Consider the following 21,329-nt stretch of genomic DNA (forward strand, 5'->3'; position numbering starts at 1 on the left):
GCATTTCATCAGTGTATCTTTTATCGCGTAAAAGTAGCTTTCGAACTCGAGAAAAATTAGCGCTAAAATTTGAAAAATTTCCGTAAGAAGCACGAGTTTCCGTCCACACGGGTCTCTCTTTTCAGAAGGGTTACTCCTCGAAGAACAATTTTAATTTTAATCATGGTAATTCAGTTTTCGTAATTAACACCAAAAAGCCCCGTTGGGAGCTGTTTATATAATCTGTCTTGTATTGGTGCCTAAATTTTGGCGACTACTATGCTGCACAGTCCTAGACAGTGATTCAGCAAAACTGGAAATTATTAATGTCGACTTGTGACAGATTAAGCTGTGATTAAGTTGTGTTTTCCGCGCTCGACTTGCCATACTGCTAATACCACTATCGATAGTAATTGATTGCAAAATGGACGAGTGAATTATCAGAATTTTAACTTACCTCTCAAACATAACCCTCAAAACGCTGTGAATTGCTTGGTAACAGAATATAATAACCGGTGAACACCCTACATATTTAACAGAAAATTTGCGAAAAATGGCACGTATTCGTGACGTCAAACGGGAAATATTAACCGACCCCGACTTTCATTAACCGAAAGTAACGTCACTATCGTGGAAACAAAGACAAAGATAATTGAAATGTCCGTCACAGGAATTGCTCCGTCTTTCCGCAATTCAAAATTCGTGACTCGATATAACTTCTCTGCTTCCTAGTGCTCAATTTCGATGCCATTACTCCGAAGTGTCTCTGTGACCTTTTACGCGTGAAAGAAAAGAGAAAAAACGTCTCATTGGTTGAAAAAAAAAATTTAATTGCGTCCGGAGAAGCAAGCATTATAAACTTTGTTCAAGTGCATAAAGTGCTAAAGTTCACCAAAGCCAAGCTTCTACCGATTAAAGACAAAGTACCGCTTACGAGCAACTGCTAGTAATGTTCGCTGTAAGATAAAAGACGAAAGAAATTGAATGTATACTATTGACAGCTTCCTCTGAAGCTTGCTGTGAGCAGAACATAAGGTTCCGCATGAGTTATTTCCTTATGTCTCGGTATTAGCACGTAGCGCATATTGATCACTGCGCAAGTGGATAACACGTGATACCTCGCAGGTCGAGACTTGCGTGGGTGGTTGAAAGACGCACCCTAGTTCAATGTCTCATGATCGAGGCGAGCGCAAATTCCAAGCTTCGAAAGAAAATATGTTCAGTTTTCGAGCGCGTTTCGCAGCTTAGTACTCTTAGTGTGTTTTTCAACGGGTTTCGCCGTCTTCCGAAGGTAGAAATTCGCGACTTTAGCCGCGACAGATCCGCAATAAAGTTAAGCTTTAACAAACAACATTCCTTTGTTTCCGCCTGACGATACACTGACCGTAGAGATACGCTTTGTTACACACTTCCGGGTCTGTTGGTTTTTGTGTCAATGCTGCCCGTCTATGCTATCACGGACAACCGTTTGATCACACTTTTACAGCGCATTTGCCATTTCGACAGCGTATACTCGTTTCAAAACTCGGGAAACCAGCCTTTTGAATTCAAATTACTCGGGCGAAACAAATTATACTGCTCGCTTTAGTAAAAATGCAAATAATCCATCGCGGTTACGTAAATAGGCAAGTGAAATTCGAATCGCAATGACCTCTCACTTACTGAGGGGATAGTGCTCGGGAGGCTTTTGTTCTGATGCTTTAAACATTTGTAAATAGAGGCCGAAAGTGCTAAAAGGTTCTTCGTTTTATAACTTATGCTTTCAAGATATCTTCTTATGTAATAGCATCAATTCACCGATGATAATATATCAGAGAGCAAATTCAGTAAAATGTAAATGTTTATGACCTTCCCTCCCCTCCCTCAAAGATATTTTTTGCTCAATAATCCCCCAGCATATTTATCGACTGTGGTCCGTGGTTTGCTCTTGCATGTTGAGTTCCTAATAAGCGAGCTTTCCGCCAAACGTTCAAAGCTGGAAATGCCCTATTACTGCTCTTTAAGAATATTTAGCAAGGAGAAAAAGAAAAGACGTCGACGAAAAGGTAATCGACTCGAATTGAATCATAATATTTCGTTAGTATTAGCTCGTATGCCTTGCGTGAACTGTCCCTGCAATAATTTGAACTTTTATGATATATTTACTGTTAGCCGCCGTTCATTACTTTCGTTTGGGGAAAGTGTTAAAGCTGAAATGTAGTAGTTCATGCCTTGTTGTTCGAATAGTCCGGTTTTAGAGATTACAGTCTACATTTCGGATGGTAATTTGGAAACGGAGATGTCGATTTGCAGTGTAATTTTACGCAGCCAAACTAGCTTCCTGATCGATTGCATCTTGTATAGTTCTCGCCGTTTACGCCGTTTATTTAAGCTCTATCTGACAGACTTGCGTTCATTGCAGCTGATTGTGAATCTCGTTTGTTTTATTGGCATTGCAAAGCCTCGTCTGTGCCCGTCTGTTGCATGAATGAAACTAACAACCGTGTTCGTTTCCGCACCGCTTCAGTACGCGCCATATCCGTACACGAAGGAGGCGAAGGAAAGACGAAGTGCAGTCCATCGCTATTTTTATAATTTCTGGTCAATCCTTTCACATCGTTGAATGATACAGAATTCTTATTGTTTCTCAAGGGCTAATAATCTTCCCAGATGACGGTCTATCGTACAATTGCATAGGTTCTTGTGTGACCATCTTTTCGGGTTTCTATGTCGGGCGGTGAGGTGTACATGTATGCTAAATACCAGAAGATTGATCAGTCTCGAGATATTCTCAAACTCTTCGCTAAGACTCTACGTGCCTACATGTGTCTCTTTAAGCGTTTAGTCTGTTTAAAATGGCGAAGTGTCGTTAATTGTGATCAATTTTGAGCAAGGTTTATTTAACAGCGCGACGAACCAGGTTTCATTCTGAATAGTTTTCCGCGTTGCGGGGCGCTATGGTTTCCATTCACTTGGCATTGAAATGAGCTAGACACGCACAATTATTGCAGAAATTTAGCGCTGTTTAACGAATCATCGAACCATCTAACGACACCTTCTCTCTTTCAGACGAATCTTTTAATGAAGATGAGACACATGCTGAGGGAGAAAAAGATGTCAGAGGTAAGTTAGTAGCTTTTGGACGAAAAATTATTTTGTCACGTAGCGGGTTGCATCAGGTTAAATATTTCCGGGAGCAAAAACAGCTCTCTCGAAGTTTCTTCCGGGAGCAAAGCAGTTCGCTTTTTGTTTGCTCTATGGTTAGGTGTTCTCATTATGCTTGAATGATCGAAGTTAACTGACATTACTTGTTTTTGCTAAGGGTATTTTGTAATTTCTTTGTGTTAAAACCACAATAGAGATATCTTTGGCTTGTGGACGTAATTTATATTTATGTATTAGCTTTAACTACCTCCGTTGTTCGCTTTAATTCCTGTGTTACCTGTCTTGGACAAACGAAGAGACTGCTATACATCTCATTTTTGCATTCAGACGAAACATTTTGTTCTCGTGTTTTTTGCTGTTTCGTGGTCGAAAGGTTTAGAACAAGATTCGGGAGTGATAAGTCTCGAGGACAAAATGGAGTTGACATTTATTGATTTGCATAAATTTCGCAATGACTTGTATATTAGCGCTCGTCAATAAGGTTTTGTTCTGAGTTTCCTCAGTTTCTTCACCAAGGTATCGCTGATTTATTCAGGAATCACAGTTTTAGTGTTGATATCTTTTTATCGAGTCAAATGTCGCCGGGCCTAAAGTAATACTGCTCTCAGATTAAAGCATAATTATCATATGGGCTCTCTCGTACCGAGACATAAACACACAGCACTTCCTTTTAGCTTCGATTTGTACTCTCAGCTACAACTTAATGGAGAGTTGCTATTTCAGCACTTTTTTGGTAAAACCGTCGTATTCCGAGTCCAGAGCAAATCAATATTGTGAACATTTACTCGGTGACAATGTAACGTTAGCTTACGATATTAAACAGGCTTGGGGTTTACGATGCACATATATTAAATATCGTACACCTTTGAATATGCAAGACTTGGAGGAAAGTAGATTTTGCTGATAAAATATTAAAACATCTTTTCAGTTTACAAATGCTCTGTTTTAACTTTAAAAGAGATTTGCAAGCCTGTCGTTTGTAAACCTAAGCACGTAAATTATAATTTAGAGCTCTGTGAGATTTTGTTGTAGCGTTCCTGATATTAACCGTTCAATAAATATTACCACTATGGAGCCATGTAATGACGTCTGTCTCGAGATAAATGGCTAGTTTATTTCCTAAAAAACTTGTAACTGAGATTCGTAGGCTTCGCTGTGTAAGACTGTGGTTTAAAGTGTGAGGAAAGTTCGCTTGAATTTTCCATTTCTAGTGTTGACAACGAAGGCGCGAAAGGTTTCTAAACAAACCCCCTGGCACATTATAAACAATTTCTTAAACCGTTGTATGTATAATGCAAAGGAGCTTAGCTTTAATCGGGAGCAATTTTACACCACAGTAAATTTGGCCTGAGGAGTTACTTGCTGCGTTGTAGAGCGTGTTTTCAACGGTATTCTAGAAAGTTATCTAAAAATTGTAATTTTTTTGTTTTAAAATTATTCCACGTATTTATGTAGACATTGGCTTGCTTTTTGTTTAAACCTGTCTTTTACTATTATTTGGGGAGCTTGGGTCAATTGGGGGTAGGTTCTGGAAGAAGATAAATGGTTTTAATATTTTGTGTGAGCTAAAGTGGTGAAGTTAGCAAACAAAAGACAGGAAAAAGAAAAAAAAAACATTTTCAAAAAACTTGTTTATGAATGCCAAATATTCCGAGTGTGTGGATGCCTTGAAGCTAAAACCTAGCTCATGGCCGAAATAATTTTAAACATTTTGGCTTCATAATTTGGCACGTTTCTTCAGCTTGGGGCCAGCTGATGAAACATCTGCTTGTTAATATAACAAGTTGGGCGGAACAAATTTCATTTAAATTTTTAAAACTTGTTTTACTACTATCCACTCTGCAAAGATGCTTGAAGCATTATGAATAATGGGCACGTCTTGTATGTCAACAGTGAATGAATTATCTTTCCTGTGCTACCTCAATGAATCGCAGAACGTCTTGTACAATGTAGAAGGAATTTATTAGAGAGACTGTTGTTTACCTCCTTCACTTTAATATTCTGAGACACTTGGCTTTATTTTCTGTCCAAGTCTTCGAGTAAACAGCTATTGTTTTTACCTGCATTTTTGCAGAATAGGAAACTCATTAAAAACGTAGTAAATAATAATTTTCATACCATCACGAAGGCGCATTTTGGCAAACATGCATGTGAAAAAAAAAAAAAGCTAAATTTGCTCAATTTGGTCTCAAGGAAGTTAAAAAAAAAAATTTCAATTCTACCTGTTTTTTAAAATTTCGGATAAATTTGCTTGGGTGGATGTTTTATTATTATTATTCGCCTGATCATCAGAGAAAATAAGTCGAAAGCAATTTACTTTGTTAACGGCGAGCAGGTTTCAAACGACTTTCACCAATGAATAATAATTAATTTTTGTTACAGGGCCAGTTAATTGATGCCTGTAGTATTAATGACAAGTTTGTCGTTTCTTGAGACGTGGTTAATATCACAGGAAAAAAATAACTGTTTTCAAAAGAATATGTCACCATATTGTGTGCTTTATAATTGTTGTAACACACTAGTGCAGAAGTAAAACAACTGGATTTGCAAAAATTCTTTCGCTAGAGCTTTTGCCGTTTTGCCGAGGGCAAAATATTTCGTTTCTTCCGTTAAAAAGACAGTTTTGTATGACCTTGGCTGAAAACTTTTACCTTATAACAAGAGAAGTTAACTAATTGAACGGTTTAATACGTAAAGTTTTTTTTTGGCTGAAGTGTGTTCATTTTAAAAACCACATATTTTTTAAAACGATAATTTGATCCTTTTTTTTTTTTACTCAGTTACGTTTCATGTAGGACTTGGCAAGCTAAATACTCATGAACACTCCCTTATCACCCACCTATCCTTCAAACAGGTGAAATTTATTTAATAATACTTCTATAAATGCAAATTTTAATGGCGGTGTGTTTCTTTTCAGTGAAAAGTGACAGCGAACTAATTGAGGGTGCCAACGATACAATAACCTCGTCGAGCAGTTCTTTCGGTACGTTGTAATAATTATTTGTTGTAAACCTCTAGGAAGTTATTAGCTGGGAAATTAGAACGAATACAACGCCGGCAAACCCAAGTGTTTTCGTGTTTAGATACTTTGTAAAATTTCCGACCCCTGGGGGAACATAACCGTATCATATTTACAAAAACCGCCCTTTCAACAGGCGATGCTATAACACACAAAAAATTAAACCAATCTGTGATTAAAAGACTAATTTCTCCTTAAAATATCGACACCCACTCAAGCAAACAAGTCATGAGAATCTGTAACAATAAGCATCAACTCAGATTATAGCCTTATATGATGATTGTTAAAAATAATATTTACATTCAGCGTCTATAGATTTCCTTCGGCAGACTTCTTGATGCCCATGCAAAAGAATTGGTGCTTTTTTTATCGTCTAAATGAAGGCAGTAGTAACTCTGAATCACAGTAACGATTTAACTTGGAGGGGGTATTCCTTTTTTTTTTTATAGTAGGTGATTGTACTCTTTCTTTCGAAGAAAAACAAGCAGTTTGCCATAATATTCACGCTGGGCGTGTGTTTATTGATTGTCAAAAAAACCAGCTTTCTGCCATAATTTGCATTTGAAAAGATTTTCCGAACAAGCGTCCTTTGTGAGTTAATTTCTGAAAAAAAAAAAAAAAGATTTAAAATTAAAAACTATTTTATATTTTGTTTACCCCAGTACCCTCCAAGAACTCCACGGCAGGTGGTATTGGTCCGGTATCCAGGCCCCAACCAAGTAAGTACTCCATGGTAAAGTGTTATTCGAAAAGTGTTAATCAGCATTTCTAGGGTTATTTTTGTTATAATTACCACTCTCTTCGTCTCGGTCTGAAAAATTGCTCACACCTAGCGTGGCTTGGGTAATTGGTAATAAATTGCTTCCTGTAGGATGTGCTACGTGACACTTTGACTCGCTCAATTTAATGATTGATCATTTATATTCATACATACATACATACTTTGTAGATTGCTTTCTCGCTGAATAATGACTAATTATAATTTTATGCCGCTTGTGGTGTTAAAGAATGCCTTTCATTTAACCCTTTAGATCTGCCACTGAGTTACCCCGTAGCCGGATACCCTGCTCAAACCAACACTGCTTCTAATGGCTTCTGCGCTTCTCGCCTGTGGCCGCCAAACGGGAACTTCCCGCCGTGTGTTCCACCAATCAACGGATACACCCACCAACGCCAGCCTCAGCGCAACATGCCGGAACTTCACAGGAATCGTGATCTCCCCCCGGTGCCCCCACTGATTCCCTCCCCGACCAGTCCGTTGGATAACTTCCCAAGGACGCCATTGCAGACGCTGTCGTTGGCGGCGAGTTTCTTCGCGAAAACTGACGCGCTGTTTGATGCGGCTTCACAGCCTAAGAAGGCCTCAGCCGAGGAGCGCGTGAGAACCCGAGATGGGCTTTATGATGAGCCATTCTCCGCTGGTAGTCTTCTTAACAACGGGGCTTCACCTCCCGACGCGAAGAAACCAAAACTGGAGGGCTCGTTTGCACCGCTCAGTAAGATGCCGCCCAACGGGGCCCCACCGCCTATGAGGCCGTCACCAGCCGAACACCATGTGCCTTTCCCGGCGAGTCTTTCCCCCAAATCGTGTGCGGACAGTGAGCTGGATTATGTAGAAGAGCGGGTATCACCCTCTCCGCCGGCTTCTCCGTACGGGAGCGGCTCGCCCTCGCAGAGGGGATGCGACTCGCCTGTTGCCCGCAGGAGAAACAGTTCGAGTTCAACGGATTCTGGCACCGAGGAGGCGAAAGATGGTGAGTCAATGTACCTATTGTGATTGATTTTTGTGCAGCACAGGCAAAGCCTTCACTCAAGGCATCTTACTTGCTGAAAACTAGGTAGGGGCGACACGGACAGATATAGCGGGCTACACGAGCTGTTGACTCTTTTTCGTGTGCAATGCAAAACTCGAATATATTTAATTTCTTTACATTACCTGTTGGACTGTTGGATTCATTTCCACTCTTTTGTTGTTTGCAGGTAACCATAATCGCAGCGAATCGTCCTCTAAAAGTTCTAATTCCAGTTCACCCAGTGCAAAACCCCGCGTTGGCCGAAGAAAGCGTAAGTGATTCAAATATTGTGTTTCTTTCTTATTCAAAACAGTCAAAACATAAATATGCTTTGGAGTTACCGCGAACATTGGGTCATCCGTATTTACTATTAATGTAAACACGCAGACGCCATTTTTCAGTTCTTAAATATTTCCTCTATCTTTTCAGAAACAAGATCTTTACATCTGTGGGAATTTCTCAAAGAACTCCTGGAGAACAAGGAAACGTGTCCGCGATACATCACGTGGATAGAGCGTGAGGAAGGGATTTTCCGACTCGTCAACTCGGGCGCGGTGGCTAAGCTTTGGGGTCAGCGGAAGAATCGGCGCAACATGAATTACGAGAAGATGAGTCGTGCTTTGCGGTACTACTATGAGAGGAAGATCCTAGAGCGGGTCCCTGGCCAGCGGCTGATCTACAAGTTTGCTCCTGATACCATGAAAGAGTGTAACTTCAGCTTCATGAAGAAAGACGGCTGACATATTGGTCGGTGACTGTTATGTGTGTGTTTTTTTTTTTTACATGTAGTTTAGCTATCATACGACTTTGTGATTTTCAAACATTTACGGATTTGTGAAGTCCTCTCAAACATCCGGGATTTACTGGAAATAAGTATTTCCTTTCTCTGAGAAGTGGCCGAGCCCGCGATGTGTTTGTTACAGAGTTGCTTAGCAACATAGATCAAGCTTGAGGTAACCACGCAGTGGTCAAATGCCAGGCGTTCGTGCGGTTCCCGCCAAAACTGCCGCTAATTATCTCAACGTTTAAGAAATTCTGAACTTTCAAGCAAACGAACACGTTAACTTAGGCGCTTGTGCCGGAAGTAATTTTTTGAATTTGACTGCTGTGTGTATTTCAAGCGAAATTTGAAATTTGTTTGAGATGAAGTCACACAATACTGATTACTTTTGTAAAATGAAAGTGATTACTCAGTCATCGGGTCTTTTGATTCAAGAGAACCTTTTTGACTGGAAAGTTTCATTTTTTAAAATTGATTAAGAAAAAAAGTGAGAAAAGAACGATGAAAAATGTTTATAAATAGCTGATGATTGGTCAAGAGGAAGCATTTAGACTTCACTATAACCCAGTAAAATACAGCGCCCTCTGGAAGCGTTGTCTAATTATCACTAATAATCAATCCATTTCGACCAAAGAGTTCACTATTTTTTGCCTCGTTACATATGCAAAGGTTATGTGTCGCGGAAAGCGCTTTTGGTACGACAATGTAAATATAAAACTTTCAGTCTTTTCGGCACCATTTTCAAAGTTAGCAATTAGGGCAAAGTAGGAACTGTCTTAAAGGCAGCTGAGAGGGAAACTTGATTTTTTTTTCTCCCTATGTTTGCTGTGTGACGTTTTTTGCCCAATGTTTCACATTATAGATGAACTATAAGAGTTAGTTATTTACTTTATTTGCTATTTGTTGGTTTCGGTATGCTTTCATTGGCAGTCATATTGAGGTCATGAACAACACGTCTGATTTGACACATGGTCGTCTCCTGATTGATTGTGTCTTCATGCTTTGAGGGGCTTTGTCACGGATGACTAATTTTGACAAATTTAGATTTTTCTACGTTCGTCTTTCGTTACTCGTTCACATTTTCAACAATCCTTGCACCTTTTCGGAATCGCTGTTACCTTGATCGTTCTTTTTTTTCCCCTTTTTTTTCAAGTTTTTTGTTCACCTATTATTTTGAGGTAAGCGTCCTTTTCAAGCCTATTTTACAAACCTCAAAACGACTTTAAATCCGTGACACAACCCTTTAAAAGTCCAAAAAAATGTGTCGAATCGTGTTTGAAAATTAATCCTGTTGTTCTCAAAAGATGCGCAAAATTTTCACTCAAGGCCAAGAGAACTGTGCTAAACTCATGACCAGACATAAGTTCATAGATTCTTTGTTCGACTACCATACATGCAGCTGCTGGTGTTTTGAAATCGCTAAGCAAGGAACCCTTGTGAAGGTGGCTTGGTTTGTCACGGCACAAGTTGCATTGCGTGACAACACGTTTAACGGCTGTAAACGTGACTTTTCAATCCAAGGCGTGTGTGACAATAGACCAAAATTCAGCCTGACACAATGGACCTCAGCACGAGGCTCTGGCGAATAAACCCCACAAACTCTGTAGTTATTCCTAGGAGCCTCGTACTGAGGTCTATTGTTTTAGGCTGAATTTTAATATATCAAAATTGGTCTGTTGACTGCCAGATTTGTCATTATTTAGTTTCATATATTACATATTCATATTAATGTCACGTAGGTGACGCATGCCACACCATTTATCATTGTAAGATAATTAACATTCCATGTGTGTAATGCCTGCTGTGGTTTCGTAGGGAATATAACATTTTAGCTTGGTTAGAGTATATTTTGTATGGAAAGATTGTTTTTAATAAACATTACCATTGAAACATGTGTCTTAGTCGTCTGTGAAATACATCTCAGTCAAAATGCTATGGGGTGACCCACAGTGAACTAAGTTGCTTCATACTACAGAAGACCTCCGAGGGGGATGACCCACTTTCCTTGATCTCTAAAAAAAATTTTCTTAATTGTTTTCCTTCTTGTTCCCCATTAACATTCCCTTGTTCCCTTGAAATAAATGGTTTTATTTTTTCCAAGAGGGCACGGTAACAAATCCCGCAATTGAGTTTTTCTATCTCTGACCACGGTAATGAGCACGTGATGTGTGTGTGCGTGGAAAAGGTCAACAATTATAAAAGTGATTTGAAAGAGAGAGGAAAAAATAAATAAGTTATTTACCAGCTTGGGGTCAGTCTGTACATTGAAAAACTGTGACCTCAAACTTGAAAATGCTGCCCTTGGCCACAGTTTTTTACCATATGGAACTGCCAACTGGCAAACAGCTTAAAATTATATCTATTCCCTTGTTCCCCCCAAAAAACCCTGGGAGGCCTGCACTACGGAACCCAGAGTGCTGGCAACATCAATAGAAACCCCCTCCCCTTTGATATCCCAAGGCAAATGTACTAAGGCCTTATTTCACACTTCCTGCAGTAGAAGAACAGCAAGCTAAACCTCACATAATTGTACAAGAGTTTCACAAATACACCCACGTTTTTTATTCACGATAATGTATAACAAGTTTGATCTTCACTTTTTGAAGATCCAGAGCCCTGAGTGACTTTTGCCACGGAAATAATTTGAAAGCAGAACACAATTTCCTTGTAGTTGTGTATGAAACTTGTCCTCACCAATTTCCTTACGATTGTGCTTATTCCTAACAAAATTTTCCTCACTCTTCCCTCCCATAATTTTCACTATCTGCTGTGCAAGCTAAGACTAACAAACTCTCTCAATTTGGTTCTAAAGATAAAATATTCTAATTTAAAACATTTAGTGCTTAGGGTCCCAAGGAAGAGAGGAGAGGGGTGTCTCTGGAACCCTTGTGTGAATTCAAAAACTTTTCTTTGTTAGAGCCTGGAAATAGATGCTTATTTCTGTTCTTAAGGGCCTTGAGGTAAAGCAACAGGGGCTTGGTTGTTAAATGTATTTTAGCTTCTAAACCTGGAGTCCTAAATAACTTGGGACCCTGAGAGCTAAATTGATTCTTTGTATAAACACACACTGTCTTTTTTGATCTACATGTATAAATTTATATTATATGATCATTTTATTATGCAATGTATTTAACAATAATTATAATCATCACTTAATTTCTGTATGTTATGCATATGAGCTAAATACATTTTGTTATACTGAAGTAAATGACTTTGTAATATACATTTTGGGTATGTGCATGTACATGAAAGATAAGATATATTATCAGTTTTTTTTTAGACAGCCAGCCCTGCAGCGTTTTGTATCATAAATTCAGTTACCTTTTTACAGTATTTTGGAATGGAACAGCTCCTACTAAACTGTCACTTTTCTTGCCTTCAAGGTCTTAGTCCATTAGAGTCATTTTCTTGCCTTGACTTCCATTGCTAGCGCCTTAAAACCACCACATAAAAAATAACCCTTAATACCCCCCCCCCCCAACCCAGATTAAAATTACAAACCAGGATATTTCTTTTCCTCTGCAAAGGCTTTTAGCCTACATAAAAAATCTCGCAATCTCACAAACACACCTTGTTGAGCCGCTACATAGGAGAGAGAAATGATGTGAACTTTTGAAATAAACATCAACTTTTGTCCTAAATCTCTACCATCTATCTTGATATTAAATGCGCTTCTTCCTATCTTCAACATCGGAGCTTGCTATCCCATTTGCTATGACTTCTCCATTAGTCATGACTTTACCGTTTGCCATGATATCAGCACTTTCCCTGACTGTTCCATTTGCTACACCCTTTTCATGCCTATTGAACTTCCTGGTAAAGTATGCATGAATGTAAAAATTTGAGAACAAAACAAGGAAGGAGATCATGTAACCAATCAAGGCATACTGCATCCACAGAGGATAGTTACACTTGACATAGAGTGAGACAACACCATGACAGAGAAGCATACAAAACTGGGTCTAAAACAGAGGGAAAAAGAGGAAAAAAGAAATTAAATAAAATATACTCTGTATTTCTTTAGTCTGTCTGCATGATTTTTGGGGTGTGGGGCAAGAGGGAATGTGGGATGCATGGCTGTCACCAACCTCATACCAGAATAGCTGACAGATTGTAAAATTAATATAATTTTTCCATAACCAGGTTCTCCTAACTCCTAGTAAAAAGGCAAGGTAAAGTCTGCATACAAGCAAAGTGGCCTATTAGACTGGTGTTTATCCTGGTTTCGGTAACATGAAGCGACAAGGTGTATTTCTGCTCCCCCCCTGGATGAGATGCTAGTCCATTGCAGGGTTCCCTCCAGCATTAAGTTTGCTGGTACCCATTTATGCAATTGGCTAGAGAGAGGCACTGGGAGAGTAAATTATCCTGCCCAAGAACACAACATGATGTGCCCGGCCAAGACTTGAACCAGAACCACTTGATACAGAGGCAAGTACACTTAACTATGAGGCCACCATGCCTCTGTAACTCCTAACTCCTAGTAGGTCTGTAATAGTATTAATAGTATTAACAATTGTCTCATTGACCTATTTGAAATATTGTAGGGTATGATTAGGGCTTCATTTACATGTTGCAGCAGTCTGCACTGAATTTAAACTGCCTTTGCTCATTCAAATTAAGCATGCAGCTATCTTAAGTTCTGGCAACAAAATTATGAACTTAGCCAAAGCTAAACTTCACTAGAGTTTGCAAGGTTGATGTTTCAAACTTTACCCCTCGGCTTCATCAGAGGATAACAAGCTACCACTCAAAAGATCGGATTCACAAACTCGTTGCAACACTTAATTTACCCCTGTCAACTTCTGAAGTTCATAAAGAGCAAAGCGTTTCACATCGACACAGTTTCTTCAGAAATTATTACCTCTATTACAATAAAACTTTCTTTTCAGTTGTTTGTCTGACATAAGTATCAAAAGAAATCATAGCTATTCTACAAGATATATATCAAAAGACAGCTTACCAACTGAAATTGTGTTAGATGCTTTTTCCACCAAAGGTATTTCCTTAAACTTGGTACAGCTGACATACCATAGTAAGTGTACATAAAGACGTGTACCATAGAATTAATCATTGCACTTAAAAATGCTGCAAAGAAAACAAATTAAATTCTGCATTTCAGATGAAGATCAGATGCCCTACATGAATACATTTGTTAAGAAAGGGTAAAGGGATAGTGAGTTTCAAAAAAATCAACCCATAAGGCAATTATTTTCAACTGGTGGAAATGTATCGTAGACTTCGGACTTCAATTTATCAACCCAAGACGCAAAGAGCAATGAATAACTTACACTGTCCACCCGCTACCCACTTCATTCCAATCCACCACAAGCCAACCATAGTTGTGTGGTGATAAACATGAAGGAAAGTTACTTGATTGTTCTTCTTACGGAGAAGGAAAAACATCTGCCAGATGAAGAATTAACACACATTATCAGATCACATGCAATGGACTAGCGATGATCCCTGTGATGGACTAGCATCCCATCCAGGGGGGAATAGAAATACTCCTAGTCGCTTCATGCTACCGAAACCGGGATACAAGCTCCTGCCTGGTGGGCCACTTGGCTTGTATGCAGACTTTTTCCCTATCAGATCACATTCTCTGAAACTAAGTACGTAAACAGATGATATTTTTTTGGTGCTGTTGTACCTACACTGTTATTAACTTCTGAAACTTTTTCATTCTCACACTCATAGAAGTTCTGGTAAGGTATTTGAGAGCTTAAGCAGTGATGATGACAACCCCGACAATAACGGCCAGTAAAAACTGAATTTATATTTTACCCGCTCAAATTTTGCGATAGTCTATATCTGATCAGAACAGCACTTTGTCTTTGTGTATGGAGAAAAAATATATCAGAACTAACATGACTGCATCAAAGGAATGCTGAAACTGGCTGATTAAAAGATGGAAGTACTTACAGTGTCGAAAAGTTCCACAATTTTGGAGAAATAAAACCACCACAGGACTGAAGCAATCTGCAAAAAACAGGACATAACACTTGTCTAATTCACTCACCAGAATAAAAAAAGCGATAGAACAACTTTCACCTTGCAGGATGATTATCTTGGCCATGAAACAACAAAAGTGGATGGTTTATAGATAAATTCTGAGACTTTGAACAGGGATTTAGAAATTCCCTGAGCTGATACAAAATTCTCTGACTTTTTTCCTGACCTTGAAAAAAAAATCTGATTTTCCTTGACTTTTGTCTGTCCATGGCAATCTTCAGTTGATAATGTCTGATGCAGGTATAGTACCAAATTAAAACCTATTGTTCATTATAATAAAGTTCCCAATTTGCTGAAATGAATCATTTATGAGGAGTAGTGTAACTGTCTAGGTTAGATATTAGTGATGTTTCCGTCAGATCATGTTTCAGAACCTTGTACGTCAGTTTTACTAATCGTCTGAGTGCATGATCTGTTATTGCGTTTGCGAAGTATATTGCATTTATTGCAAAGTTTTTTGGATCCTGCGTTTATAACTACTCAGGCGTGCAGAAAGGACAATCGGCAAGCATGCTTTTACCTTTCTTAGTTTCATTTCATTGCTTTATTTCTAATTCAGTTGTTTTTGCCTTTCCTGTGTTCGTGTGTTTATCATATCCGATTATTGTTCGGCTTTGTTATTTCGTGTCGCAATAGACTGGATATTTTACTTGTATTTTAGTTTGACAGTTTTCAGCATTGGATCATTGTAATAAAGATAATCATTGGAATCAAGACGAGGTCTAGTGCTCTTGATGAGTGCTTTGACGTCCTTCAATTTGTAATTCTCAACGTGCAGTAATCGTCAGTTACAAGTAGGGACACTTAAAATTATTATTATTATTATTATTATTAATATTATTATTATCATAATTATTATTATAATTATTATTTGTAGTATTAGTATTAGTTGTAGTAACCATGATATCATGATTAGATACGGAAACATGTTTTACAGGTTTAACAGACATCAAATTATGTAAATATTATAGCATTTTGTAAAGCTTAGCTCTAGTTTTTGTCACAATTATTATTTGTATTATTTTTATTATTACAAATAATAACTTACAAAATTAATTGAATACTTGACAGAAAGTTCTTATTGAAATCTTTATAACAGCAACACTATAACTGTTTTTAAGTTGAGAATATAATAAATATAATTATAATTCGTTTTCAGATCTTCTGAAAGACAGTTACCCTCATTTCCTTGGGTTCAGAACTCATTGAAAACTCTTGACAGGAATAACTATACCCAGCATCAATAGTTGAAATCAAAAGCTATTAAAAGGAAAAAGAAGTGAACATAATTTCACATGTACACATACAAGCTATTAGTATTTCACATTATAGTAAACCATGGTTACCAAATCATGGACATAAACCATGCAAGTTATATTTTCTTCAATTTACATTGGTTGAAATGGAAGTTCTTTTCTGTAAGCAATGTTCTAAAATTAACACATCATATTAGGTAAGTTTATTTAAGCAACTTGCAGATTGAAATGTGCAAACCCAGATAATTTCCATTCCCAGACCCATGGAATGTCGCTGGACTGACTTTCTGAGGGGAGGGAATAACGTGTGGAGGAAGTGTTCTCAAAAGCCAAAAATGTTTATTTTACAAGGAATTAAAAGTAGCAAAACTAAACTGGAATGCTGGTATACACGTAGATTTAATTTTTTTTCCACATGAAATCTCTGTTTTGAACAATTTGTCCTTAAAAGTACAATATTAAGTTTTTTTGCCACAAAAACTCTGACTAGTGATCGAGTATTTGTTTGATAATCATTAAATTTCAAATTTGATATTACGATTATCAAACAAGATACTCACTAAGGAAAGATGAGCTACAGTGTAGTTTGTATTGATTTTGTTTAAGCAGAACCAAAGGAAATCAGTTTCAAGGTCATTCATCTTCTTGATTTAGAGCACTGCTCAGTTTTTTCACCATAACTTTGTGGGTGGCTCTTTCAAAGCTATCAGAACTCCAGTGCCTGCTCTAAATTTACCTTTAAGCTGAGCATTTTGTTCATATTTGCTGGATTACATGTACACGTACACTGTACAAGGTTTGCTGCAAACATTTCTGCTTTAAAGATGGAAATATAAGATTTCGATTTACAACTTACCTCAACACAGATGTATAAATTCAGTAATGTCAAAGCAGCATTGTAAATTACTAGTAGGGTGGTAAGTTTGAAAGCTTCTCTGGATCTCATGACTCTTGGAACCAGCCATACTAACAACAAATAAGTTATTACTGCAGTTACAGGAGACCAGATGGATGGAACAAATAACCAATTTGAAGTTCTTGGATCTAAAGATGGAAAAGACAGACATTAAACTAAGTATAGGGTTGGTTGCCTAGTGGTTTAGGCAGGACTCTGAATTGAGTGGTCTGGCCGCAAGAGCTGGATGGGGTTACTACATTGTGCTCTTGTGCAAGACACTTTACTTTCACATTACCTCTCTCCAACCACGTTTATAAAGGTGTAGAGGCAAGCTATCATGGACTGGCATCCCTTCCTTGAGTCACTTTATGTGAGGGATCAACTTTAAGATTAGCACTGACATTATTATGCCGACACTTAATTAAAGCCATCCACCCCAAGATTAAAGTCACCTACTTCAAAGCTGAAAATGTGAATTGAAAAGGAAAACAAAACAAAACAACAACAAAAACTGTTGATCAACCAACACTCAATGGACATCTTAATCGATACTTGGCTGACACTCGGTCAACATCTCTATCAACACCTGATCAACACTTCACTGACCGTCAGTTGATAGCTGGCCAGGTGTTGACCAATTCATTTATATTGATCCACACTCAATGTCGTGCCTGCGAAAATTAGTGAATTCTCAACTGACTGTCGACCGAGATGTTGACTGAGTGTTGAGGGAGTGTCAATTGAGTATTGATTGAGTGTCGATCAAGGGTAACAATCAACACTTGACTGTGGATGCCAGCTCTTATAGAACACATGACAAAAATATTCTGCATCTGGCAAAGCTAGTCTTCCAGTTTCTCTTACTACATGTAGCATCACGAGTATTGTAAGTGACTAGCAGTGGTAACAATGACAGAGGTCTTCATTGTATTGCATGGTGCAAAAAGGACAGATGCTGAGTAGCAGCTGGGGCATATAATGACCACAAGCACCTACACACATGCATTAACCTCTGAAAACCCAGGAAAAAGTATTTCCTTCATTTAAATTGGGGAAAATTGTCTGCTAAATACCAGTATTCACAGTCAAACTTGAAAAAAAATCTGAACACTGAATATGAATACGTTTGGAATGTTTATTGCATAAATAACCAGTCACAAGCAAGATCTTCAACTACAGAAGACCCACAAAACAGATGAGTTTCTACTGGTCATGGAACAAATCTGTTTTGTTTCAAAATAAATCCTTTAATTGTTTTTGTTATACAAGAATTTAGATAACTGCTCACATCCTAATTAAACACTAATGAAGAGGGTTTGGGATATTTTTAATGAAAAAAAAAAACTATTTTCACAAACCATCAAATGAATGCAATGTGCAGGGCCAACGGGACTGAATGATTGGCAGGGGTGGCAGTTGAATCACTCAAGTGCAAATGATCCATATCAGTGCTTTCATTGTACAACTGTTTTCTAAGATAATTATATCGAGTTGCTATTTTAACCAAGGATGATATTAAAATATCTAGCAAGGTTAGCAAAGCAACCAAAATTTTGAATTTTTAATCATCCCTTTTTCTAGACGTATTGAATTAACTGTTGCTTCACTTGAGTAACCATCTGTGCCAGCTTGCTTGTCAATTCTTTTTTTTTCCATCAAACTAAGGACTTGATGTGACTCTTGATATGAAAGAAAAGCAATTATTTAGACTTTCAGTAATTAAGATATAATGAGGGAGGGTAAATCTTGGGATAAAGTGAAAACCAAACACTAAATTTATATAATTCCGCGACCGACAGAATCCCTCTGTTGTCTGTGGTTTCTGTAATTGTCTGTGGTTTCTGTAGTCTGAAGATCTCACTTGTGATATGAAAATGTGTTCCCTCTACAATAAGATTCATTTTCATGCAAATCAACCTCATTTTTTACATGAAAGGTTTTGCATGAGGACTCATTTTGAAACACTGACACGTTAGGTTACTCACAACTGGCCTAATAATTATCCTGAAGGTTGACATATACACAACATAAGTGACTAAATACTAGTGAAAGTTTTCCCATGTTTTGATTTATGATCTGTTCTCTGGAAAGCATGGGAAATTATATTTTCAACCCTCTAAAAATAGAAAATTCCTAGGGGAAGAGGGATGCCCCCAAATCCCAGTGTTTACAAGGAACTAAGAACACATTTTTATTTGCCTTTCCTTGACTTTCAATTTTCTTATTATAAATGTATTTTCCTCTCAACATGCATCTTTCTGATATCATCAATAAGAGTTCTATTAAAATGTCATTAGGAAGCTTAAGCAGACCATGATGAAGACGGCAATGAGAACATCACTAAACAAAAGATTTACTGAGCAAAACAATAGCTGTGCACGTGCGTATAAATCTTTGTACATTTCTTTGGCATCCTCTGCAAAACAACAACAAGAAATGACCAAGTTCTGTGTCGTCTACGGATCGTGGATGAGGACGGCTAATTTTTCGTATTTCCATTTGCAACTGAACACCGTCGTTGCATATTTAGCTTAAGCACGTTTTTAGAGCCATTAGGGTACCAAACAGATCTAGACAATTGCAAATTTTGCTTGTAAAATATAAATTCATTTTTTTACTGGGCGTCGTCCTCGGCGTCATTGTTGTCGTTGCTTAAGCTCCCTATTAAGATGTATTTGCAGCAAGGTACCGTAGATAACCCTGAGATTTAATAGAGAAAAAAACTGTAATTATTCATGCTTTATGACAGAAGAGGTGAAAAGTTTAATTAAAAGAGTGAATGGGAGATGAGTTTTTGTTCAGTTTCTGGTAACCATAGGAGCCATCCTTGTTATTTTCAGTTTAATATTTCTTCTTTGGTTGTTTTCTAACAGCTTGAAAAGTTATGTATTTCTAAATGACATTTCTTAAAATGGACTAAACATTTTCATGTCTTCTTCTCCCATATCAATGCGTTGTCCCGGAAAATATCCATACCTCTCCCATAGAGGTCATTTTTGTTTGAAGCTCCTCCCCTCCCCCCTCCCCAACCTTCTGTACTTTAAAACAAAAAATGTGTCTTTGAGACACCCTCCATCTTGGAATTTCCAAAAATCCTCCTTGGGTGCACATGGATATTTTCTGGAACCATGCATTGTTCCCTTCTAGTAAATAAAAATAAGGGTTTCAATTTTAGCTAGAGGGTTGAATCTACATGGAACATCCTTTCATAAGTTTTCCCATGAGTACAAATAACATGCAATAGACCACTTGCGATATATTAAAATTCAGCTTGGCAGTGAGACTTAGACGACACAAACAAAGGAAATTGAATGACCCTGTTTAATCATTTCTTTTGTCTGTGTCCTCTAGGCCTCGCTATCAAGCTGAATCAATCGAAAGTGGTCTATTGGAGTGAAGGAATTAGCACGAATGCCATGGGCAATTGCATTTCAATCAAATTAACAAGTTCGAATTACTAAAATTACAGCAGCTACAAAAATATCGTCGTTTGAAGCTGTGGAATTTACCGGCATTCCCGATGGATTAATGTGCAAGGACTTTAAAGTTTGACCTCCAACTCACCGCTTTGAGAATCTACCCGTACGTAAAATTCTTGCAGTTCCTTCACCAAGTGGGAAGCCATGTTTACAAGCCTGCCACCGAAAACAAGAAAGTAAACCCCGGTTTGTGGTTAGTGGCTACCTTGCGCTAAAGACAAAACAACGGGTCGGGGTTGCGCTATCATTGACATTCCACGCATGTTGTGTGTTGTAATTTAAACTTATATCATACCTTATCACAATAAATGCGGCAAAATTGACGCTTGTAGGTGTTAGATCTTTACTGTGGGTTACTGCGTGCTTAATTTTCAGCTCTAAATTTTTGTTCTTCTCACATAATACGTTTAAGGCTGTAGTTTTGCACCCTTTTATTTATAAGCTTAAATTAAAACTAGCTCTTTCTAACTTAGGCTTACTTTAGCTACTCCTCACCTGCCATCTGTTGCCATGCTGGGAGAGCGAAAAAATATTCCTATCCAGAACAAAGCCTGAAGGCAGTACTGTACAAAAATAGGGAATATAAAAATTATTTTTGAAAATTATTTTTCCCCATACACTAAAAAAATCACTTCACAAGGTCATTTCACAATAATGGAGTGGCAAGACACGTGCCGGAGACGAAATATTAGCTCATTCCAAAGTTCATAGACAACAAAACAATAGAATCAGTCAACCTGGGCCAGGTCAAAACTTAAATAACTGCAAGAACAAACCTCGCAGCTTCAAAGTGCAAGATGTTCTAGGTCTGAGCAACAAAAATTCGAATTTCAGCTCCTGGTGGCCATGATTTACCCGCGCGCAAAGACCGTGCAAAGCGTGCAAACGAAGGCCGCTGACAAGATCCCGGGCGAGCCCCCGTTCTGCCCGTCGAACCACTAACGAACCACCAATCAGAGACCGGC

General features: G+C 38.1%; 2 protein-coding genes across 8 annotated transcripts in view; one reads left to right on the top strand and one right to left on the bottom strand.

The window, feature by feature from the left end:
- Positions 1–10,609, top strand: part of LOC145489596 (uncharacterized) — a 37,511-nt gene extending 26,902 nt beyond the window's left edge. For all 7 annotated transcript variants that reach the window (XM_081468585.1, XM_081468587.1, XM_081468588.1 and 4 more), the window contains 6 exons: positions 3,028–3,081; positions 6,041–6,106; positions 6,805–6,861; positions 7,174–7,896; positions 8,123–8,206; positions 8,365–10,609. In XM_081468585.1, the coding sequence (XP_081324711.1) occupies positions 3,028–3,081; positions 6,041–6,106; positions 6,805–6,861; positions 7,174–7,896; positions 8,123–8,206; positions 8,365–8,675 (1,295 nt within the window). In that variant the 3' untranslated portion in view covers positions 8,676–10,609. The remainder of the gene's footprint in view (positions 1–3,027; positions 3,082–6,040; positions 6,107–6,804; positions 6,862–7,173; positions 7,897–8,122; positions 8,207–8,364) is intronic.
- LOC145489599 (very long chain fatty acid elongase 4-like) lies at positions 9,956–21,323 on the bottom strand. Its single transcript, XM_081468593.1, has 9 exons — positions 21,141–21,323; positions 20,860–20,927; positions 20,450–20,520; positions 16,844–17,031; positions 15,911–15,991; positions 14,642–14,698; positions 14,008–14,122; positions 13,680–13,804; positions 9,956–12,678 (listed from the first exon to the last, which is right to left on the bottom strand). Exons 2-9 carry the CDS (start codon positions 20,874–20,876, stop codon positions 12,379–12,381), a joined length of 954 nt encoding a protein of 317 aa, XP_081324719.1. The 5' UTR covers positions 20,877–20,927; positions 21,141–21,323; the 3' UTR covers positions 9,956–12,378.
- Positions 21,324–21,329: the final 6 nt, after the last annotated feature.

Source organism: Orbicella franksi, chromosome 6 (assembly GCF_964199315.1).
Source record: "Orbicella franksi chromosome 6, jaOrbFran1.1, whole genome shotgun sequence".
In the NCBI taxonomy this organism is placed as follows: Eukaryota; Metazoa; Cnidaria; class Anthozoa; order Scleractinia; family Merulinidae; genus Orbicella; species Orbicella franksi.

Coding starts and splice junctions, on each gene's coding strand:
- LOC145489599 (XM_081468593.1), bottom strand. Junction 17,032..20,449: donor ACGGGTAGATTCTCAAAGCG/GTGAGTTGGAGG, acceptor TTCCATCTTTAG/ATCCAAGAACTTCAAATTGG. Junction 14,699..15,910: donor CTGAACCCAAGGAAATGAGG/GTAACTGTCTTT, acceptor TGTTTTTTGCAG/ATTGCTTCAGTCCTGTGGTG.